Genomic DNA, 25,973 nt, shown 5'->3' on the forward strand with positions numbered 1-25,973 from the left:
TGGTACTAGAAATACATCATGGTAATTTTCGAGAAATGCTTCCTTGGCAAGACCACATGAGATTCCGCCCAACCTGTCACTTTCTGACATAGCTGTGACCATTGCTAAGCATTAGCATCATTGTAAGTGAGTGACTCGGTGGCCCCTGGGAAGACGGGTGGGGAATTTGCTTTCAGTCGCTGTTTGTGCTATCTTGAGAAGACAGTACGCTAAGGTTTGTCAGACGTCTGAGTGAGAATGGGGCTGGGGACTTGAGTCGAGAACAAACAGTTCTTTTGTGTGTGTGTTGGTGGGGGTAAGGGTGGGGAGTTGGTAGTAGTATGGCACAAAATGAGGAGAATTGGCAAAGCCAATAGGTCTCGCCTACGTGAGAGCTACTGGTACTGTCAATGTCTTTCAGCCATGTGGAACGGTAGCGTGGCAGCTGGTCGGCATGATGAAAAGTTAGTGCGTGGCATATAGGATAGTGGCTTAGATTGAACTGGTGTAAAGTGCCATACAGCAGAGTAGAGTGGCATAGACTGGAGTGGCATAGCGTAGAGTGGCGTAGATAGGCATTACATGGAGTGGCACAGAGCGGTATAGAGTGGGGTGGTGTAGAGCATCGTTGCTTGGAGTGGCAGAGTGTCGTAGTGTGGCATTGTGTGGAGTGGAGCAGAGTGAAGTGACTGAGTGGTGTGGTGCACAGTGGAGTGGTGTGGCATACAGTGTCTCAGTGTGGCACTGTATGGAGTGGAGTAAAGCAGCATAGCGTGGAGTGGCATAGCGTACACTGGTGTAGATAGGCATTACATGGAATGGCACAGAGCGATACAGAGTGGGGTGGTGTAGAGTAGCGTGGCATGGAGTGGCAGAGTGTCGTAGTGTGGCATTGTGTGGAGTGGAGCAGAGTGAAGTGACTGAGTGGCGTGGTGCACAGTGGAGTGGTGTGGCATACAGTGCCGCAGTGTGACACTGTATGGAGTAGAGTAGCATAGGGTGGAGTGGAGTAGGGTAGTATGGTATAAGTAACTAAAGCGTCAACAGAGACAGACAGGTTGAAAGCAACATAAATAAGAAGACGGATACCTGTGTTAATAGTAGGAAAGCACATTGCACATCCAGGAGTAATACTGAAATGCTTATAAATTTTAAAAACATAGTGCATTGCAAAAAGACGAGGAAGAACAAAGACGACGAAGAACACATGTACTCGGTCCTTGATCCAGGGAGGAGCTAACACAAGACGGGAAGGGATGCCAACAGGAGCCAGGCAATGGAAAGACTGCAAATGAGAATGACAACGAAAACAAGTAATGGTATGCTGTGGGTGGGCTGTAAGCCCACTGAAGAATTAACAATATGTCTCCCAGCACAGCGCTTGCGCTGTGTAGGTGACACATACAAAAAAAAAAAAAACATTCTCACACTGCATGAACCATTAGTGCACTATTGTACCAGGCCTGGATTAGAATGTGAAAACACTCTCTCAGGTGGAGGAGTAGGGAGAACAGTGGAAAAGAAGGAAGGAAGTAGGCAGAGGTGGAGATCATGAAGAGAGGTGCGAGAAGGAAAAACAGATAAAAGGGAGAGTGAGGAAGGTGGAGAGATCAGGGAGGGGTCAAAAGACAGACAGAGTAAACAAGGATTGAGAAGAGAACTGGGGAAATCAGAGATTGAAGTGTAAGAAAGGAACATGATGAGAATGGAAAGTGGAAAAAGGGGAACAGGAAGGGAAGAAAAGTGAAAACTCTGCCCAAGCCCATGCTTGACTTCTGGAGTTAAGCGCACTTAAGAGAGGTTAACCTTCAAAAGGATACTAGCTACACTCAACTTTGAAGCTATAAGGGAAGACCACTGCTCTTTATGTATAATAAAGTATGTTGACATCATTGAATTGCCAAAGCTTACATACCAACCTCTTCCCTCCACGTTCCTTTATTGCTCATGTGTATTCTGTTCTTGGACTTGTTTTATTGTGCTTTGTTGAGGGGGCTCCTGTAGCTACTTGTTAGAGCTTTACTGTGAAGCTAAGGCTTTTTAAAATACATGAGTTCAAATTATTGTTTATAAGACTTCTTGCCCGTAAAAACACAATTAACAAAACAAGACAGTTAAAACATATAGTTAAAATCAAAGAACACATATAAACAATAATATGCCTACAAATAAAACCACTATTCATTCACTAATTGTGTTTTAAAAAGCCACAGCAAGTACTGTCAGTGCCTAAATCTAATATTCAAAAACCCTTTGTTTTTATTCCAAATTCATAAAGTATTAGTTTAAGGTAAGCCTTCAGTGTGGCTAATGCAAAAGGAAAAAAGAAGCAAATAATCTAGTTAATGTGGGTGATGTCTTTCACAATGGCAAGGGAAAATGCTTCTCTAAAGGTTTATATTGTAATAGTTCTGATAAATTCCTAGCCAAAACCTTAGCAAATATTTTCAAAATTGCAGATAGAGTCTGACTACCGTATAGTCAGCTACCACAGGAGATTATTTTTATATAATTATTTAACTATTATAAATGTCTTTTGAGATGCTATAATGTTTTATCAACCATATACAACCTCCTAGTAGCAAAATATTTGAAATTGATTGTATTCATGTGAACTTCCGTTCCTTCACTTATTCCCTGATAATCAAAACTCACTTCATAAATTTGTGACAGTGAAGACATCTTTTGCATTATCCTTTCCCCCTGGCCCTTCTCCTGCAGCAATTCTTTTAAACAACCATGTGCCATACTATTGTCATCAGACACTGTTGAAGCTGCAAGGGATTTCAAATGTAATTTCAATTTTTTTTTTGTAGAAAGCATAACCCTAAATCAAGATGGATCACCTCTACAGCTACACTACTTGGTACTTGGTAACCCTAAAATATGTTGCCAAGTCCTATCTCTCGGAATTTTAAAATCCGATGCATCTTCTATGCAAAGGCCAGCCACGTCATGTAATAAAATAGGGGCTATCTTAGAATGAAAAACCTTGACCAGTGCAGTTACAGATAAACCACAGTTCATTTAATTAAAACAAAGTGAGCCCAACACAATCCCCTCTGCTTTGTTGACTGTTTGATTATGATATTCCGTAAAGGTCTACCTATCATTAAAATGATAGCAAGATATTTGTGATAATTGACAAATTCCAGCCTTATACTTTTAATTGCCCAATTAAATGCTAATTTTCTTGCACCCAACTGTAAAACATTAGTGTTATTTATGTTTATCCACAACTTATTTACCATGACTGAAGTGTTTCAATAATATGGGCAAAAGACTGATACATAGAACTGTTCTTCATTTCCCTCAGTTACTGTTTGTACTTTGTTTAGCGTGGCAGGACAAGCTGTGTAAAGATGCCTTTATTACCATCTTAGATAGGTTCATAATTCTCCTTGAACCTTACGATGAATCTTTCCACGTATGTATACAAGCCACTTTGAATGGAGCCTGATTTTTTAACAAGAAGTAGAAAATTCTTTCAATTCAGATTCAAGGGAAAGCAGATTGTTAGGGGATGTGAGAGACAACTTTCTTGATCAGCCTTTAATAAATTCCATGCCTTTTCCCAATTAAATATTTTTAATTATTTTTTGATAACTAGTCCTCCATTTTTCACTAAATGATTAAGCCCTAGCTCTTATCACCTTATGGGAGGGAGTGTCAACATGAACCTCTTTGGAAGGGGATCATTACCTACCCACTCTAGAACTTTAAATGATAACATACCTGATTCACATGAAATTAGTGAAGGCACAAATGTTTATGAAGCCTTAATCAATAGGATGGTTGACAGCACTTTCCATAAAAGTTTTATGTGCTGGCTGATCTTTACTAAAGCAACTGTTTAAAATCACCAGTCCTAAGTTAGTGAAACACATCTCTAGCTTTGCTCCACTTCAACATGGCTCTTCTATTAAGTGACTAGAATTAGTTAAAGTTCCTGCCTTAATTCTTCTGCTAATATTTATGGTTTACCCACCAAAAGTCTTTACATTTATATGTTAGTGGAGTTAACCATAACTATAACTGCTGAATTTCAATGGTTTTGTGCGAGTAAATTCAGAACCTAATATAACGCCCCGGTGGTCTTTGTTTTTTTCAGTGAATTTCATTTTTTTTTAGCACACACATACGTAAATATAATAAGCGCTGCACATGGCCTTTGGCCTTGCACAGTGGGGGTTGGCTGAAGGACCTGGCCAATGGCCAGACCCAGCGGCCAACACTCCTGCATGCACCCAAACCCAAGCTGCGAAGGGCTTTTAGCCATGTGCAGCATGAGGTTGGATGCAGTGGCCGGGGTTTTTCTTTCAATTTTTCTCTGGATCTGTGCATCCACTGGTGGATCCTTGGGTCCACGGATCCGTGGATCCACCCGTGGATCCGCAGATCAGACAACAAAATAATAATTGGGTAATATTTTGCCCATGAGGGGTCCCGTGTTCTAAGGGGTCAGGATACCTGTAGCCTGACACGTATGTGTTTTTGCACTCTTACTTTCCCACCCCCAAACCAAATGGCGGCCACAATTTTTCTGTTAGGTTGTGGCCAGCCAATAAGGGCCTTGCTTTTCAGACAGATTGGAAGGTGTGGATCCGCAGAGGATTTGCATCCCTATATATATATATTTTGTAAACTTCAATATATCAGAAACTGCTGAAGAGATTTACACCAAATCACAAAAAACATAATCTGCTTACCAAGATCTAGCTTTCTGCCAAATTTGGTGGTAATTCGCTTCAGCTGTTTGGGCTGTATGTGTGTTCCATTGGGAAAATGAATTGAGAAAATGTGTTTTGGGATCTCCCCTTTTTCTCAGTCACAGCTTCATGGATCACCCCAAAACTTTCAAGATAGCAGCTGAACTAAGCAAAGTATATGTTTTGAAAGTTTTGTGAAGATTTGTCAAGTGGCGCCAAAGTTATTGGCAAAACAAAAAATGCTCTTCTTATGGAAACTAGGACCTAACTATAACTACCTACTGGTGACCGCTAGTAGTTTATATATATATATATATATATATATATATATAAATATATATATACTGAAAAAAACAAAGGTTACAGGGACGTTAAAGTTAGGAAATAGAATTAAAAAAAACATAGAAGCTCACTTAAAAATCCAAAGCTTAGAGGGATGTTATATTTAGGCTCACATCTTAAATGTACGAAATCATAGAAATTCACCAGTCATAGTTAGTGTTACCTCAAGTAACTATAACTCGTGCCCTAAGGTAACTATAACTTGCGCCCCCGCCATGCACAGTTTTTTCGTCAAAAATGTTACTACAAATATTACATTGATATTATCAATGATGTTATCAAAGATGTCATGAGAGCCGTCATTTGTGGGATAATTAGCGGTGTATGGCAAGGGGGCATGTTATAGTTACCTTAGGGCACGAGTCAATATTGGAATCTGGGGACTCCCCCCCACTGAGTCATTATTGAAAGCTAGGGACCTAGGGTCAGATGTATCAAACAGTTTTGCCCATTCTGTGTCTATGGGAAAATGTGTTCGTACATATGGATCCTAGGGCCATATGTAGGAACACATTTTCCCATTGACACAGAATGGGAAAAACCCTTTGCTACATCTGGCCCCTAATCTGTTAAAATTATAAAATTTTCCAATCAGTCGCGGACACCCTGAGGAAGCTTTGCGGACCCCCAGGGGTCGCCGGACCAGAGGTTGGGAACCACTGACTTAGTATGAAGTAAATATAGAATGGATCCGGCCACCCTGGATTTATGTGAGACACCTCTGGTTAAAGGAATAGAAAGAGCCCTTTTTAGGAATGCCCTATTTCTCAAGGTGCAAAGTGATGGTAGGGTTTATCGAGCCACCTTATGCGTTTAGATGTTTCTGATGTTATTGGTGGGTACATGGTTATCAAAGAGGTCTCTTACTTCTGGACTATAAATACGTCGTGCAGTGTTGTGCTAACTGCGGCCCAGAGTGTCACATTTAGTGAACTTGCTGGATCACTGACAAATGGCTTGCATTTAATGCTTTCTTTTGTGTCAGACACCTCCTGCTTCAGCTACAAGGTTTTGCTGCCACCCAAAACAATCCTTTCCACATACCTATGTGTAGAACCACAGAAGACCTGAAAACCATATTTCTTTGGTACTTCTGAGCAGGCAAATAGGCCCAGTTTAGATTGGGGACATGAAAGTCAGGAGCTTTCTTTATGTAACCACTGCACATAGCACAGCTGATCAGAGCTGCAGCGTACTGGGAACCATAAACTGTGTGCTTGTCTCTCGCACTTCTCTATCCACACTGATAAGCACTGCATCCCATAACACAATACCTGAGGCTCAGTGGTCCTCACACATGAGATTAAAACATTTCCTACATAGGATCAAAAAACAAATAAAACATCCTTCCAACCACATACCCTAATCTGTGTAGTGTGCGACCCAAGTAGGCAAGTACTTCAGCACCCCACGTAGAGGTGATAAGCGCTATGTAATTCTGCAATAAAATACCATACAATATGAATCCTTTCTGCAGCGGGAGGTGGCAAGGAATACATCGAAGATGCTACAAGTGTTGCACATAAAAGCAGTTGACTGGTATGCTTTGGCTTGACTGCAGTACAATAGGGTTTCTTGTCATCCCAGGTATGGAAGACTATTTACATCAAACCCTCTTATAAATTCCTTTAAATTACATTGAGTATATTATTGAGTCTGTAAGTCTACGGAGAGCAAGATGGCGGCCGCGTAACGCAGCCGCGAAGCGTCTGCTCCGACCAAGGAAACCTCCCAGTGCTGCGGCAGCTCTCCCGCGGGTCGGAGCCTCCTTCGGCAGCCGCGCTCACAGGAAACAATGTAGCGGCATTGTAGCAGCATTGTGTTGACTCGCGTTGCTTTACCTGCTCCCTCTTTTTTTGGGGATGACTGTCCCAGGGCTGTCAGGAGGGGCGGCACAGGGGAAATATTGCGGATGATATCATTTTTTGAAGGACTGCTTTTCATGTGAGGATTGTTTTAGGCTACTTGGCTCCTGGTTTTTGCGGGCCCTTTTTTTTTTCCTCTGGGAGAAGCAAACTACGTGGATTTGTTGACGGAGGCTAAAAGGATTGCAAAGTGCCTCCCCGGTATGCGGTCTGGACTGCTCCTGTTCCTACCTGAAGACAACTACAGGTCTGTGCTCACGGGTGCCAATTGGGGGCAATTTTCGCCGTGGACTCAAAAAACGGTCAGAGTTTCTTTATTCTATTACAAGTATTTGACACTGGGCGTATATTGTAATAACGCATTTTGCATCAAAAAGCAAAAAAAAGTAAAAATGCCACCTAAGGGAGTGAAAAATGTGACTCTGTCTGGACGAGGCAAGCCGGTAAGAGTAAGCTTGTCAGCACGGCAGGGGGGTGGTACGGATATAAAACAAGGCTTAGGTGAGAAGGTTGTCTCCAAAAACAAGAGTGCTTCACTGGACAGGTATTTTGAGAAAGGGAAGGACTACTGGTGGGGGGCACAGAAACCCCCCCCGCCGCCGTGGAGGAGGCCGATCCTCTAGTAACCGAGGAGATGGCGGCTATAGATGGGCCCCCCGCATGAAGATGGGCAGAGTGATGTTGTAGATGTGGCAACTTTACAAAAACAAGCTACCGGGAGTCAGATGGAGCAGAGGGAGCAGAGGGAGGGCGCACAAAGCGCTAGGACATTATCACAGGTGGAGCGGAGGCCGGTGGAATTACGTGATAATGAGACAATACAAGGAGACAAGTTTTTCTCACTATCAGATCATTCAAGTTGGTCAAGTAACGAGCAGCTGGATTTGGAGGCGGATAAAACTTCTTCTGAATTTGAATCTGAGGTATCCTCCTTGGCACTGGGAAAGGAATTACACGAGAGTAGCAGGAGTGCCACTGTTAGGAAAAAACAGAGGAAGAGAAGTGAGCAAGTAGGACCTAATAAGCACTCCACTAACCCATTGGACACTAAGGGTCTTCAGGGGCTTCAGTGGGAGTATTCCAAGGATGATTTAACTCTATATGATAATGGTGAAAAACAGCCTAATCCTGTGTCACTGGAAACCATATATCAAAGCATTATGGAACACCGAGAGGAATCTAAATTAGAGAGCCGTAGGACTCAAATGGCTTGCCGCAAGATGCAAATCCAAATTCGTCGAGTAGCCAAGACATGTTCAGAGTTTACTACACGGATGGAAGAAGCAGAGACTCGGATCTCGCGTCTGGAGGATGAGGCTGGAGCTCGCCAGTCATCTCGAGAAATGATGGAGAAACAACTTGAGGACACTCAGTGGAAATTGACAGATTTAGAGGACAGAATGAGGAGGAATAATCTGCGCGTCCTGGGTGTACCAGAAGGACTTGAAGGATCAGACATACATAGTTTTATGGTCGCACTTTTTAAGGAAGCTTTTCCGGATTTACACCAGTGGGATTGGGACAAAGAGGTTCAAAGAGCCCATCGATTTCCTTTTAGCAAAATAGGACCAAACTCAGAAGGAGGAAGTGGTAGACCTAGAGTAATATTAATCTCTTTGCTTAATTATCAGGCAAGGCAGGCTATATACGACCGAGCTCGACCCAATGCTAGAAGTAAGGCTAAGGGATGTGAGTTTTTTGTGAGACCAGACTATTGCCATAGTACTGTTGAAAAAAGGTGGAGGCTCCGGCAGCTAATTCAGCCACTTCAAAGTAAGGGGGCACAGGTTTTTTTATTAAATCCGGCTAAACTGAAAGTAGTAATGGATAATAGGACTCACTTCTTCACGACAGAGGAGAAAGCAAGGGCTTTTTTGGGTGGACTTAACGGTCCGGTTTCCTAAGATAGATTTTCTGGATTGGGACATAGGGGTGGGGGTAAAGTAGAGGGTAAAGTAGAGAGGGTTAGGAGTTAAGCCCTGAGAAGTCGAGCCGGGGGTAAGAGAGAAGCCTCTTAGGATTAATCCCCCCTTTAGGAAAAAAGAAAAAAAATATATATATTTCTTTGGCTGAAACAGGGGTAGATAGAGAGAGATAAAGACAAAGAAAGGGAGAAAAGGAAAAAAAAAAAAAAATCATGCACTGGGTAGGGATGGTCGGAGCGGAAGCTTTACCATCATTAGGGACAGTGAGATCCCATACTCTCCATAAATTGGGTGTAAGGGTAGGGGTAAGGGGTGCAGGGGGGTGGGGGGGGGGGTTGGTAGCAGGGTTGGGGTACAAGGGGTGGGAGGATGGGAGAGGGGGGAGAGGGGTGATGGGGAGTGGGGGGGCACTAATATAGGCAGAAACGTTCAGAACAATTTAAGGAAGACATATCAAAAGAAGAGGATGTATAGGATTCAATATCAACAAGTTGGTTTCTTTAAGGGAGAAAGTATTGACGTGAGATTGGTACATCAAACTGAGTGATATGGCAAATAGATTAAGGATTTGTACATTGAATATTTGCGGTCTAAATAGCCCCCAGAAAAGGAAAAGAGTGGCAGCTGGTCTTAAACTAATTAAATCAGATCTATATTGCTTGCAGGAAACACACATTGCATGGAGTAAGCGAGAGCTCATACGAGAGCTTGGGTTGACGCCTCTTGTTTGTACCAGACAGGAGGTTTCGACACGTGGGGTGATGATACTTGCCAGAAATAACAATGTACAAGTTTGTAGATCTCGAGCAAGTAATGATGGGCGGTGGGCTCTCTTAGAATTATCCGTGAATACATTTAAATTTACCCTCTGCACTATATATGGATCAGTTTTGGACGAGGCTGAGCCTCTGGATACGTTGAACATGGAACTAGTTGGATGGCCCTTACCAATAATTATTTGTGGCGACTTAAATATTCATTTAGAGGTAGGTAGCAGGAGCATGGGCACCCAGAGTTTATATCAGGGATGAAAGCCTAAAGTATGGAAAGCTCTAAGGAGGTTAGTAAGGGAACATGGGTTGAGAGATGTCTGGGAAAATATCAAAACTTTAGATCCAGGGTATACCTATTACTCGTTCCCACATGCTAAATTGGTAAGGTTGGATTATTTTTTTGTATCACAAAACTTAATCCATGGGGCTGAAATAGAATGCAAACCCAGATTCTTATCAGATCATAATCCATTAATATTGTCCATAACAATTAAGGGACCATCTAATCCGCGTCGTGTATGGACATTTGATAGGAAATTGTTGGTTGACGGTATATCCCATATGAAAGAGTGGATTCACCACTTTTTTGATATCAATAGGAATACGGCAGATCCGGATGGTATGGGACTCATTTAAAGCTGCAGTGAGAGGTGAAACTCTTAGCTATAGTTTGGGAATACAGAAAATTAGGGGGAAGGAAATTGTAGAACTTCAAGAAAGATTAATAACAAAAGAGAGGGAATTAGCTAGTAAAATTACTAGTAGAGAAGACATTACTCTCACTCAGACCCAAATGGCGATTCTTAAGGCTAAAATAAATGCTTACTTGAATAAAACAGTGGCAGCCGTCTATCAAAGTCACCGATTGGAGTGTTATGAGTATGGTGAATCCACAGGAAAAGTCCTAGCTAGACCGGTCAGCCAAAAGGCAGTTAAACAGAATGTTTTGAATATAATTGATGGTAATGGGCGGAAACATACAGAGCTAGAAGGAATTCTAGAGGTTTTTAAGGGTTACTATCAGGAGTTGTATAGTGAAGATATAGTGTATTCTGAACAGCTACAAAAAAAGGTTAGTGAATTTCTGGGGGGATTAAAAAGTACAAGGCTCTCTTCTGAGGAACAAATTACATTAGATGCACCAATTTGTATTGATGAGATAATTGAGGCAGTAAGCTCCCTGGCAACAGGGAAAGCTGCTGGGCCGGATGCAATACCACTTGAATTTTATAAGACCTTCCTGACAGATATTAAAAAGGATATGCATAGCATTTTTTGTATAGCGCAGGCAGGTCAGGCACCTTTATCGTGGGAATGTGCAAGTATTATAGTGCTAAAAAAAAAGGATAAATCAACAGAGCTCCCCAGTTCATATAGACCCATATCTTTGTTAAACGTAGATGGAAAGATTTATGCAAAGATTTTGGCCAGTAGATTGGCAAATGTGATAGTCAGGTTGGTTAGAAAACAACAACATGGGTTTATTCCGGGTAGAGATACAATAGATCATATAAGAAGAATAATAGCCATGTTTGATCTTGCAGAACTATATCAAACAAATTTAGGATTATTACTTTTGGATGCCGAGAAGGCATTTGATCGTGTATCGTGGAAGTTTCTATGGGAAGTCATGCGCTGGAAAGGTATAGGGAGTGGATATATTACAGCTATAAAAACTTTATATGTAGCCCCAAAAGCTAGAATTTGCATTGCTGGTTTGGAATCAGATATTATCTTAATCTCTAGGGGGACTAGACAGGGGTGTCCATGTTCCCCCTTGCTCTTTGCTTTATATATTGACTCTTTCTTGCTGAGATTAGAAGAATGCAAAAATATTCAACCTCTATTATATCATGGAGAAACATATAAGGTGTTTGCATATGCTGATGATGTAGCTATAGTGACAAGTAACACGGAGGAAGCTATTAAGGCAATAGAAATAGAGGCAAGAGAGTTTGGAAGATACTCCGGATATAAGCTGAACTCAGATAAAACACAAATAGTATGTTCTGGGCACGTTTCACTAGTAGATAGACGATTGGTATCTGAAGCAGTGTATTTGGGGGTGAAGATTACATCAGTGGTTAATCGGTTGGTGGAAATCAATTTTATCCCATTATTAAATAGAATAAAGAGGGATTTAGACCGAATGCATAATTTGCACTTATCGCTAGAGGGTCGCTGCAATGTATTGAAAATGATGGTTCTGCCAAAAATCCTATATTTATTTCGGGCTATTCCCCTTGAGGTTGATAAAAAATGGCTTAAAAGATTGGAAAAGATGGGGAATAATTTTTTATGGGGATATGCAAAAAAAAAAAACCAAAGAAAAGAGTATATTATTGAGTAATCTCACAGGTAGTAAAGGGATTATTTTTCTTGAGCTGCAGACCTGCACAGAATTCTTTTTTCAAAGCATATTCGGCAAAAGCCCCAACAACGGTGCTATTGACTTCTAATGGCCAATCCATAAACAGCCATCAAAACGACTTCCTATGTACTGAAAGTATACCATCATCATCACTCTCCTCTTGTACATGTTGAATCCTCAGATGGGCCGATGGGCATATATCATTCACAATGTTTTATATGTAGTTACCACTGCCAGCCAAGCTTAACCAAAACCTTGCCACTGGGCACATCACTCCATCAACTGAAACCAGATCAAGTCACAGCTAAAGGAACCATCTTTATAAAAAATCATGTAGACTTAAGATTGTTTGTCGGTCATTTCATCAACATAAAATCATAGTCAGGCATTCAATATTTGGAATCTCTGAGGATTGCCTTCCTACATAATGGAGTCAGGATTCTTGCTATTGGGAGTACACAATGTATTCAACACAAATTAAAAGAAAGTTGCATGCCTCAATCTTACACTGAAAATAAGAACTCAGGAAGTGCACTTGGCATGATGTGCTAGGTTGTAAGAGACTGACAACCATCCTATATAACAAATGCTGTATTTCAAGGTCACTTACCTCAGAGCAGGTGCATCGGATGCAGTACATAAGACCTTGAGGTTCTAAGTAGGGATGCCAGCTCTCTCCTGGTCCATATCTCTTCCCGTTAAAAATACAGAACATGTCAGGACCTAAGCATACAAAAAAAGGAAGTGATCATCAATGTGAAGGAATAATGGCATAGGCATGCTTTATTTTGCTGGATGCTGAAATCTGTACCCTCTTTCCAGGACCTACACATTATTGCATTAACGCTACAGTGGATTTTTGGGAATAATAAATGCAAAGAGAAAGAGAGGGTCATAGTGGACAACAAACTAGCTAAGAGCAATCATTGAGATTCAGTATCATAAAATGCCAATCCATTACTCAACTGTTACGGAGATGTATGTGCTGTATAAGGGTGAACAACTGGAGCTGTTTGTTTGAGCAATCCTAGCCCACCATTTGTTTTTGCTTTTGTGTCCTTAAAGTTCCCTGCATATTAAATAGTTCGCTGTGCTTGATTAGTCCCTTAAATCAGGAGCCACCAGAACACCAACTCAAGTGCATCCAGATCTTAAAATCATAGACAGAGATCCCTGGAGACCAATTATCAACATGACTTTTGAGGTAGGAGCTTACAGAAGGTACTCCAGGACTGTGAACCATTGGCCCAGGCTCATTATTGGCCCCACTAAAGTCCCATGCACCCCTATGCCCATGAGACCCGAGATGCTACAAAGAACCGTCGAACACTATGAGAAATGGTCGATAGACTGGAGAATCAGGACCTTTCTAAAAAACCTACATTGACTATCACCTGAGAACCGTCAAAGCTACAAACATCAGATTAGCAACATTATTTCTAAGTATAACTGTTGGAAAATGTCAGGGTGTTAATTAACCTATCATTCCTTTTCAAGAAACAGCTCTCCTTCAGAAAAGGTGCTTTGGGGGATATGTTAATTGTACAATGTTTAAAAGGTGTAGTCTAACTTAATAGAAACAAAATATTGAAGAGAATCAATACTAATACAAGTGATAACAGCATGGAGACAAGATTCTATGTAAACATTAAAAGAAAAACCTTATGTTGCCTTAAGAAATCTGGTTACTGAAATTATGTTCCTTGTGAGACAGTTGTGCAATTCATAATTCATTTACAAGTTTCAAGAAACATACCCTTGCTTTAGAAAAAGTAGATATTAAAAATATTGTTGAAACTCTAAGAAGCTTTTACAAGTACCTAAATTCTACTATTGGTTGAAGATTTCACATTTGTATTACATTTTTGGTAAGTTCAATTTAAACAATCATTGAGAAAGACATTAGTTATTAGTATTTTCCAAGTAAAAGTACTTCTTCATTGGTGAGTTTGTATGGATGAGTGAGTGTGAGAATGTGCAAATGTTTGGGTGGATGAGTGCAATGATGGATGCATAGATGAATGGTTTCATAAGTGAGTGCATGGATGGATAAATACGTAAATGCATGAAAGGGTGAGTGGGAATATGGAGAGACGCAGATGGGTTAATCAGTTTTATGAGCATAGGGGTAAGTAGAAATGATAACGTTTTTAGAATGTAAAGATTTCCAATATTATGCCAGTGCATGCATTCCACTAGGGCCAAGCATTATTGCCACCAATGCCGACATTATATATGGAACCAATGCCATTATGTAAGTATTACACAGGAGTGGGCACCACCATTCTATAGATGTCAGCAGTGTGTCAATAATTGCTACCAATATTAGCAGACCAGCAATGAATGTGAGGTGGGCATGGCATGGATGCCCATATTCTTTCAAGCATTGCCATCTTTATGACAATCCTTACCCCCATGATGCCAGGGAGAGCATTATTCCAGACGTAGGTACCAATGCCATTATGTCATGGGTGTGCACAATATGCATAGTCTAATGCCATTTCTGCCCAGAGCCTACAGAAGGGTATGGCTCATTCCACAAATACTAACATTAGGCCAAAAATGTGAGTGCCAATCTCGCCTAACATATTATACTGCACAAGTACGCAAAGAATAGTGTATATCCCTTCAAAAACATGCACGGAGTAGAAGCAAACATAATATAACCTTTCTGTAGCAATCACAGGCACAGATATTGGTAATGCTCATTTTCCCTAAGCTCTCAAAAGATAACAAACTCATGGCACATCCTTGCACATCAGAAGCCTCGATTTATTCTTTCTTTTAAAAATGTGAAACATCTGAACCTCCAACGTAATGTGATAATACAGCAAAACAAAACAACAAAAACAGCAAAACACCAGTAGCACATCATATTATATAAACACATCATAACAGCACAACAGACATAGAACACACAGCATACACCCAATTTACCACACCAGAATCACACATCACAATTGCATTGCTGTGTGTGTTCCTGTGTAGTGTTGTAACAGTGTGCGGTACTGGTGTATTGTTATTTAGGTTGTGTTTGTGTGTGTGTTGTTTTATATTAATAAGCCATGTTGTGTTTAGGTTTAGTGTTGCTGATGGACTGGACTGTGTTGTGTTGCATGTTGCGTTATATTTTTATGTTGTGTTGTAATATGTGTGCCCACGTGTGATATTTTGTTGTGTTATTATTGTTGTGCTGTTACCACACCGAGTTGCTGTGTTACTATTGCTGAATTTTGTGTGTTGTCTATTGTTGTGGTTTGTAGTGTTGTTATTCTTGCTGAATTTGTGATGAGTTGTATTTTTTGAGTTGTGTTATTGTGCTGTGTGTTTTGTGTTACTGTTATGTGAAGTTGTGTCCTATTGGACTATATTGTGAATGTAATTGTATATATTGATTTATATTGTGATTTGTCTAAGTGTGCTATGTTGATATGGAGCGGTGGTCATGATTTTGATATTGTGTGCTGTTATTGTGTTGTGATGGTGTACATTGTTGTATTTTTGTATTATAGTTTAAATATACTGTGTTGTGTTGGTGTTTTGATAATTGTCTTTGTTCGTGGTTGAAATATTATTGCACAATTGTGTTGTGGTATTCTGTTGTTTTGGTGTGCAGTAGTGTTGATCTGTTGTGTGTTGGTGTGCTGTTGTATTATGTTGGTGTTTTGTATTGTGTGATGTGGCTGTTTTGTAGTGGCTTTGTCATTGCATTGCCGTGTTTTGTTGTGTTATGTTAGTGTACTATTGTGTTGTGTTATAATTTCTTGCTCTGTTACTGTGGTGTTGTTGCTCTCGTCTGCTGTATTATTAGTATTGTGTTTATACTATGTTCCTGTCTAGTAATTGTGCTTTTACCATCCCATTTTGTTGTGAAGTGCTGCTATTGTGTTTGCATTGCTATGTATTGCACTGTCAATGTGTGGTCTGTATTTATGTGCTGTATTTCATTGTTGTGTAAGGGGTTATTGCATAGTAAGTTATGTTCTTGTTACTTGTTGGTGTTGTAAGGTATTTTGTTGTACTTTGACATTGCTGTGAGTTGTGTTGGGTTGATACTTTATTTGTGTTTGGGTATCAGTGCATTTTCTGTTGTTGCTATATTCTTTTGTGTAGGTGTTTTATTGAATTATTTTGTATTGTTTGCATGCAGTTGTGCTGTTGTGAAATTCTGTTGTGTTGGGGTGGTATTGTGCCCTTTTTATAATATATGACGGGGTACTGTGTTATGCTGCAGCAGTCTTGTGTAGTGATTTTGTTGCTGCACTGTAATGTTACTTATGGGTTACTTGTGTTGTGTTAGTGTGTTGTTTTGTTGTGATGCATTTTGTGTTGTGTTGTGCAACGTGTTTTGTACTATTATTGCTATGTTGCTATTGAGTTGTCTTTTTCACTTTTTTGTGTTTTGTGTGTTTGTACGATGTTGTGTGTTGTTGTAATTTGTTGTGTTGTGCTGTTACTCTGGAGTTATGCTTTGCTTTATATGTTGATGTCTTGCTATTGATCTTATATTGTTGTGTTTTCCTGGTGTGTATATTTTTAGTGTTGTGTCATCTAGTTTGGAGTGTTGTGTATGCGTTGTTGTTCTATGTTGTGGGTAGTTGTATTGTTGCACACTGTTTGCTGTGATTGTGCTGTATGTGTTATTGATGTGTTATTTTGCTATTTTCTGTGGTGGGTCATTAGGTGAGTGTGTTATGACATTATTATGTAGTATTACTGTGTTGTATTATTGTGTTGTTGCCTTAGCACTGTACTACTCTATTGCATTGTATGCTCTTGAGTTATTGTGCAGCAGAAGTGTTCTGCTGTGCTGCTGTATTTTACTGTTTTAATTTGTTGGACTTCTCCTATATATTGTTAATGTGTCGTGCTGTATTGTGTTGCATTTGAGATGCTGTGTTTTGTTGCATTGTATTTTGCATTATGTTACTGTCCCAGTGTTCAAGTGTTGTGTTTTGTTTTATTAGGGCTGTTGTGCAGTTATCAGTATTTTGTAAAGGTTTGTTGTGGTTTTGTGTTGGCTGTTTTTGCGGTTGTGCTGATTGTCCTGTTCTTGGCAGTGGCCCTGCTAGTATGCGGGGGGATATGAGGGAGTGGTTTCCGAGGGGTGGTTGGTAGCAGCGGGGAACTCAGAAGGGAATATGATTGCGAGCACACTAGTAGGTCCCCAAGCAGTCAACAGCAAGTGCCCCGGGTTGACTCAACAAGGATATATTTTCCAACAAGCTCCTGGCATTAAACATGAACATGAGGTTGTAAGACAGAGCCACAAGTGTAGTGGGAGCACTCTTTAAGTAGCAGACTGATAAACCTAATCCACCAATAAAGTGATGAGGGGATTCCCTGGGCTGATCTAAAATGTGATTGACACGTTCATCCAGCAATGGCTGAAGGAGGCTGAGCTGAAATGAGAATGACTGAAGGAGTCCCAAACAAGACCCCTTTCTGTGTATGTTTTGGTTTTGGTAACATAAACAGGAAGACAGCAGCAGCTGTTGTGGCATTTAACAGTTTTGGCCGTCAGCCCATTATTCTTTGGGTGGATCCGACCCTGTGGCACTGACCAAAGACAACCTGAGCTTGAGGCTGTTGGTATTATAAGGTGGGCTCCTTAGGAGATACTTTAACAGCACATATAAGTTGCTTCATTTCTACTTTTAGGTTTTGTACCAGGAATTCTGCAAAACAGAAGTCCTCTGCCAAATCCTGGTGGTGGAATAACAATAAAGCAAACTTATTTTGTTTGTGAAATTGCTAGCTTTGTGATTGGTTGGACTGCCAGGTATTGTTCCCAGAATGGTGAGTTAGCATCCGATAGTGTTTAAACCACATTTGCTGTTTTCGTGGGTCTGAAATGTCTTGACACCATACCAAAGCGCGATCTTTGGTTACAAAAAACACACTTTCTTCTATTCCCACGAGCCCAAAACAAAGATTTACTGCATGGGGTCACGAATCTGCAAACATGGACACATGGATAAACAACATTGATTTACTACTAGAAAATAATCCAGATGTTTAATGCAATTCGCTGCTAGATACCAAAAACTATTTATACCTTTTAGCGTACGTTTCTCTGACAGCACTTTGTAGACATCAAATAAGTGTAGAAAATTAAACATGGTATAGTTCAGGCATGCAAAATGCAGATAGCAGCTAGGATCACCAGGTCTACCCACGTGCCTCTGTGGTGCTGGACTCTGGGACCTGGAGCCTCTGGTTAATTGAACTAACACAGTTTATAACAATAATTTGTAAAGGCCTAGAATGGGCACACCTTGTTTAGTGTCCAGGTGGTGATCTGTCAGTGTACATGGGGCGATCTGGGAGTGTCACCGAGAGATGCAGACATTGACTTGCTGGGCTACATATGAATGTTCAAAGCAAAAAAGAGCAACGATGGACTGGCCATCCAAAAGGACTTAGGTGTCCATCACTCATTAGAAGTGATGCCTCGAAGGAGAGCCAAATGAATAAATATGCCTTGACACACCATTGCTTTCTCCACCTCAGCACTGATTTCCTCCACCGAAATACTCATTAAGTGCACATGAAGTCTTCCTCAAACCAATTAAACATCCACCCATTCATTTATATTTTTTCTAGGCACATTTTTATTTCTAGAAGAGTAAATGGCACCTGCCAAGAGCCTTCAGGAGTGGTGGATTAGTTACAACAATTGAGATTGTGACAGCAGTTGAGAAATGCTGGTCTCTTTTAGTCTAACCGTTCCCTAGATAATCGTGCCACCCATCCCTACATGGTCTCCAGCTTTACTTTTCCTTTTCATCTTTACCATCGTTCTGATGTGTCTAAATGCAGACACGTCTACAATAAAACTTGCTAGAGCCTTCTGCTGTTTCCATTTTCTGATTGCTCATGAAGCGTGAGTCCTACATGGTCTCAAGCTTTTACTTTGCATTGTTCCCCTGTTGCCATATGCAAGAAATATTTAAAATGAATTAATTTACTCTTCTATCACTTGTGATGGGAGGTTGTAACAATAGGCCGCCCGTTCATGAACACAACTTCCAATGTTACTCTTAAACAAGGCTCGATTAAGCATTAAGCAAAAAAAGCATGTGCTTAGGGCATCAAGGGATGGGGAAGGTCACCACAGACATTTTCCATTGTTGAATTTACCATGGACCGTATGGTGCAAAACTGCAAATGGTGCAGCTGATCCAGGTTCCACAAAAAGGGGCTCCCACAATAAATAAATAAATATATATACAATAATAAAAATAATAATAAAATAATAATGATATACGTTAATGATATACATTTATCTTGGAATACAACAAAATTAGAATCTGGTGACTGCCACACGGTGTGAACTTAGAAACATGCAGCACTGTGTGGATCATTAGCTGACCAACTGTGCACTTCACAAGATGAAGATAGATGTAGATGATGCTACCAGATGTTGATTACAAGCTCAAACTCACAAATGTATCAGAAAGAAGTTGCCCAATGACTGAGATAATGCACCAGAAGAATACAAAGTATACAAAGAAACAGCAGAGAGATTTTCTTTTCGAAGTGATGTGCCATATAATGTCACTCCATCATCTACTGAAATTGAAAGATATTCTCAGAAGGTCAAAAGCCACCTGATGCTTACCCAGAGGACTAGAACAGTGGTTCCCAACCTTTTGACGTCTGTGGACTCCCACTTTAACACTACAGGAACCTGGGGACCCCCAGTGAATCATTTATTGGAATCCAGGGACCCCCCACTGAATCATTCTTGGAAGTTGGGCACCAAAGCCTAAACATTTCCTATGATTTCAACTGCAAAACAATACACAACAAATACAGAAACAAGCATTCTATCAAACACATACACAAATAATAACACATTTTATTTAATTTGCAAACAAATACAATTTAAAAAAGAATCGTTTTTAGAAAGGTTGGAGTTTTTCTAAATTCAACTGAAGCCACAGATCATCCATACTATATTCGGTGTGAATCACCTGCACTGCTCCACGAATCAATCTGAGAATACTAATTTAATTTTTAGCCTCCAATTCCACATCCCTTGACATTTACAGTACGTTTTACAATTGTACATTTAGCCATTTTATTTGTATGCACTTTAATATTTTGTTAATATTAGTTGATTTTCAAAGCAGTCATGGACCCCCAAAGGAGGCTTTGCAGACCCCCATGGGTCACCAGACCACAGGTTGGGAACCACGGGACTAGAACACTAATTTCTCAGCTGAGCTTCAGCAGTTTCACTCAGATGTGCGTCATAACTTCAGTGCAACAAAAAATTTAAAGACAAGATTCAGTCATGCTGATCTATTTAAAATACTTCTAGAAGACAATATTGAGTGTGCCTTTCCAAATGTAGACATTTGCTTGAATATATTTGTAACATTAATGGTCACAAATTGATCCACTGAGCGTTCATTTTCAACAGAACAACTATGCAACAAGGCAGGCTGGATGCCTTATCTTTCCTAAGTATAGAAGCAGATGTGTTACATAAGATTAGTTTTGAGGATGTGACCAAAAACCTTGCAATTAGAAAAAGTAGGAGGAATCTTTTCAAATATAAATAAAGTGGAAGTATACAAAAATAAACATTATTTGCCATCCTTCTGCAAAGCTTTATTTTTGTTTATATTTTGAATTAGATATATATGGGGTCACCAAAATCTTTGAAGTGCTTCGGGCCTTTATAGGTCTTAATCCAGCCCTATTCCTAAGCCTCAACCCTACTGTCTGACACTGTGCCCCACAGCTCTAAGAATACACCTCTAGTAACAATGCAGACCGCACACATTAGAGTAAATTAAAACACAGCAGAGCATGCCCAGATGTGCACTCCATCACTCAGCAATTCTCGGTGACTGCAGGTTTCTGCACCCAGCAGTCAGTATTCCTCAAGGAATACTCAAATACTGCCCTTCACTTGCTAATTCTTAGAATGTGTCCAGATTAATCACTAATCTCTTAGTGATCCTGAAAGCATGCTACTATTTGCCAGCAATCCAGGAGGGACTGTCTCTGTGTATTTGTATGTGGTATGTGTGTATGAGCATCTGCTTGATGGTCACCAAACTGACAGCATGTTTGGTGCATGGGTGATAAGATAGTACATCTGGCCTTTTTGCATGTAGGTCTCTGTGGATGAGTGTGTCTGTGTGGTGATCTGAGTGGGTCTGTGACTTTGTATTGGTCTGAGTGTGAATCGATATCTGTAAGTGGGTGGATTATGTGATGTGAATATAGATATCTTTATTTGTGTTACTCTATTTGTATATTTGCATTTCTGGGGAGGTGGCTTGCACATGGCTCAAATAGCTTGTGGCATTGGTACAGGGTGTTTCCAACAAGGAATTTGTGAGAATGGATATTTGCACAGGATACCATATTTTCTAATTAGACAGTTTACAAAATTCTTGTTTCCCCTTAGAGGATGCTGTAGCCAGATCAAATTTAGCTTTGACTCATCACAGTTTCCTTAGGACATTGGTCACGACATAAGGAATCTGTGCATTCCTGAGCAGACCCTAGGCCCGCTAAACAAGAAGACAATTCAGTTGTCCAATTCCCAGGTAAAGATGTTAGATTCTTGTATAACTCTGTCTCATCATTAATTTCAAGACTTCATCGAATGCGCCAAGCGAGAGAAGGTCGGCAAATAAGACTGCATCTTCTGAACAGATGCACGTGGATCATAAAAATCATAAAGGATCACCTGCAGCATCCCTGGACAAGGTCCAGCCAGGTATGTGAATCATGGCTTCTTGAAAGCAGTGGTCATTGTCAGTGCTTTGTCTTTGGGAGTTCTAAGATCCGCTGTTGTGGAGTGGAGACTTTAAAACATCAACACTACAAAGGTTTGGGTACCTGAAACTAAGATGCTGCTTTTTGTGGCTACATAGAAGAGGTGATGTGGCTGAATGGATGTTTAAACAACAGAACTGCAAATACATTTATCATATAGTCACATACACATAATTACAGTGGCAAACCAGTTGCTACTGTAAATGAAATGATCTAAACCAATATGCTGCACATAGAGGTTTAATTGTATGTAGGAGATTTTGATGGCTGAGCGTAGGTTAAGAGTTAGTTTATAAAACATGCAGGGTTTCAGAGAAGTAATTAGGGAAGACCAGGATCAGTAGAATATAAAGAGCTCTTCGCTCAGCTGCCAGCCATTCGGCTTTGTGATGGTGCTGTGATATAGGGATTTGTCAGGAACATTGCAAATTATTTTTGTTGTGGAATTTAGAAGTTTGTCCAGAGGGATAAATGTATATTGAGGAGACCTACTACTTGGCTGTTACAGTGCCCTAGTTTGCTCAGGACCTATTTGCTGTCTTTGACACGATTGACCATCCTATCTTCACCCACACCATGAAGTCTGACATGTGGTGCGCTCGTGAAGTCCTCCACTGGTTCCTATCCTTCCTCTCCAACCATCACCAGGTCATTAGTAAAAGCTCTCACAAATTTCCCATCACTTGCAGACTCCTTTAAGAACCCATCTTGTCCCCTATTCATCTATATAGAACCCCTTCAACTCTACTCACTGATAACAGCAACAGATGTTTAAATATGCTGACAATACACAACTTCACACATGTTTGTAAGTCACCTTCTCTGTAGACATCTGACACATCAAGCACTGCCTACACCTCATTCAGACCCAGAGTCCTGCAACCTACTGATATGTAACCCCATCAAACCAGAAATCCTACTATTTGTTAACAACAGCCAACCCAGCACAATGACACAAATTGTTCCAGATTTGAAACCCAACTTTCAAGTATTGACAAGCCAGGTGGGTTTACTCAGGATCTCACCATCAAGGAAGACATCACCAAGACAGTACGATATCAGCTCTCTCCACTACAAAAAAGTAAAACCATTTCTTCTAGAAAATGATTTCACAACAGCTGTTCAGCCTCTCATATTCTTACACCTGACTGGTGGCAACACCCTGCTCTGTGGCCTCCTAGACTCCATACTGATCCCACGTAAGGGCATTCCACCTGCCACATAATGCCCCACCAAGGGCATGAAGAATAACCAAGTCACCAACACCGTAATAGAATTTCACTGGCTCCCCGTGATTAAGCCGACGTCATCATCTACATGCCATCATGACCAGCACCACCACATATCTGGCTGCAAAGCTCACGATCTCCAGTAGCTCTTGGCACACCTGCATCCAGTACATCATCAGACTGGGAAAAAAGAAGTTCAAGAAATCAAAAACTATGCAGCAGGGCTTTTCTATGTACGTGCCCAGAACCTGAAATGATAGACATGTATCCAAGACGACTTCCCATATCTTTGTTCAGTTGAAGAATGAGCTGAAGACGCACCTGACTAAAGAATATTACATCACAATAAAGTAAATAGTTCACCTTCTCTCTCAAAACCCGGAAGACTAATGGGAAGATCAGTCTCTTGGGTGTACAGAACATGTTGTTTGGACAGATTTTCTGTATATTGAAGACCCAATATACGGTGGTCTTACTTATGAAGGTTTCCATTTTCGTTGAAGGGTTAAAGTTCACCCAAAGTTTCTAGCTGAAGATGATGAGGTCATAATGTCTAAGACATTTTGACAGATGGGAGCCAGTTGCAGAGGTGGCAATAAAATATATTATTTACATTTTAGATTAATTTAAACTAAGTGAGTGACCAGCCTCCTGCGGCTATGACACAGCTTGAGATCCATGTCTGGAGATGAGGAATAAGGTGGGGAATGAGAGACAGATCTTTATACAGTCTACTTTGAGCTGATGGGGAAAGCTGATGAAATAAATGATACTACCAATGGTGACACGAGAAACAGAAGAGAAAAACAAATCAAAAAGAATTTAAATTTCGGAATTGTATGCAATTTGTATGCATTGCTGTCTCGTGAAATGGGGTCATCAAAAGGCTGCAGTGAGTGGCAGGGTCATACAGCATTATAATCGATGAGCTATACTCTAGGTTCCCGGCAATAAATCTTTACAATATACAGCAATCACAGATGCCCTTCAATATGCAAGAAAACACATAAGTTATGATACTTGAAAATCATCCAAAGTGAGGAAGAGGGTAATCTAAAACACAGTTAGTGGAACACATTGCCTTATTGCCACTGTTCAATATTATTTTAACTAATATTATGAGACGGGTCCTGGATCCAACTCTAGAGGCCACGTCTTCAGAAGAATTAAAGTAGAGTGGAGCTAAATCAGAGATGGCTACCAAAATGGTGCATTTTCCAAATTATAGAATCCAGGAGTAGTAACTGGAGATGGAGTGCTCCAGGCTCATTACTGCCAAGTCTGGAATGAACAGTGCAATACTGCTAGCAGTATTATTCTTCAATTACCAAAGAAGGGAGTATCACTTGGAAAGGGTAATCAATATAGTACCAATACATTATTGGAAAGGGTAATCAATATAGTTCCAATACATTCAATATTTCTGTAATTCTAAAAAATGACTTCTTAGATTGTAGCCTGATAACAGCTTACCTCTTGAGGATTTCTGTGGGGTAAGAGCAAAAGTTGCCAGTAACGCAGTAAGAACTCCATTCTTTATTTTACTGCACCTGTTTTAATTCAACCCTATAATGAGATGACTTCAGATCATGTGACAAGGGATGAATTCCACTACTGTTTCAGGTTCTGGAACTTAACAAGCGACGTCAAACTACAAGAAATTCTATATTGTTGTAGCATATTCAGCATTCCTCTACCAAAAAGTAATGGCCAGAAGGAACAAGAAAACAGGTTCTAGCTACCAGAGCTCAGAAAAGATGATGTAACTGGCCTCGTTGCATCACTATGGCCCTCATTACAACCCTGGTGATCTTTGACCGCCAGGGCTGTTCTGTCGGAAGCACCGCCAACAGGCTGGCGGTGCTTCCCTGGGAATTACGACCGCGGTGGAAGCGCCGCGCTTGCACCACCGGGACTGACGGTTTCCCGCCACTTTTGTCACAGCAGTTTAAATCCCCCAGGGCAGCGCTGCTTGCAGCGCTGCCCAGGGGATTACGAGTCCTCCTCCCGCCAGCCTTTTCATAGCGGTTTGAACCGCCATGAAAAGGCTGGTGGAAAAGGGAGTCGCGGGCCCCTGGTGGCCCCTGCACTGCCCATGCCACTGGCATGGGCAGTGCAGGGGCCCCATGCAGCTTTTCACTGTCTGCATAGCAGACAGTGAAAAGTGCGACGGGTGCAACTGCACCCGTCGCACAGCTGCAACACTGCCGATTCCATTTGGAACCGGCTCCCGTGTTGCGGCCGAAATCCCAGCTGGGCCGGGGGGCGGAAACCAGATTTCCGCCCGCTGGCCCAGCGGGGATCTCCAAATAGACCCCGCGGGAGTGTGGCCGCACTGGCGGCCGCCAGGCGGTTTCAGCCGCCAAGGTTGAAATGAGGGCCTATGTTTGCTCAGCAACTTTAGCTGCAACCTGGTTTTTCACGTGTAGGCAGACAGCTCCGCCAACAGGGTGTTGATACCCCAATGAAGGGAAAATAATGGTGTGCTAAATCTTAAAGAAAAATGAAAAATATTTTAATGTAAATTAAAAGTTTAAATTGATTCAATGTAATTATTAACCTAGAACTAATAAAATAAACTGCCATATGCACTACCATATCAAATTAAATATTTATTCAATAACTAAAATGTATGAATTTAACTTAAAACGTTTATTTTTAATCAAAATATAAAAACCCACCCTAGCTGGCATTGTAATATTTAAAAAACATTTAGTAAATCAGATTACAAGTTGAGTGGTTTTGTATTAATGTAAAATATGTTTACATTTTTATTAAAATGGTATGTTTAATATCATTTTTTAACAAGTTATTTTTTAACATTATAACATATGTATTTTTTAAAACAATCTAACTTTTTTAACACTGAAAAAAATCTTATATATTTAATTTAAAAGTCCAAATGATTTCATTTATTTAACATTATGTTCAATGGGATGGTATATTAAGTCCCTGCCTCCTTTCTTTTCTGTAGGA

The 25,973-nt window shown here is 40.6% G+C and overlaps 1 protein-coding gene across 1 annotated transcript in view; it reads right to left on the reverse strand.

Moving 5' to 3' along the window:
- CHRDL2 (chordin like 2) overlaps positions 1-25,973 on the reverse strand; it is a 379,722-nt gene that overhangs the window by 252,401 nt on the left and 101,348 nt on the right. The window contains exon 2 of the mRNA XM_069203810.1: positions 12,575-12,687. Coding sequence (XP_069059911.1) covers positions 12,575-12,687 — 113 coding nt within the window. The remainder of the gene's footprint in view (positions 1-12,574; positions 12,688-25,973) is intronic.

The sequence above is a fragment of the Pleurodeles waltl genome, chromosome 8 (assembly GCF_031143425.1).
Source record: "Pleurodeles waltl isolate 20211129_DDA chromosome 8, aPleWal1.hap1.20221129, whole genome shotgun sequence".
Classification (NCBI taxonomy): domain Eukaryota; kingdom Metazoa; phylum Chordata; class Amphibia; order Caudata; family Salamandridae; genus Pleurodeles; species Pleurodeles waltl.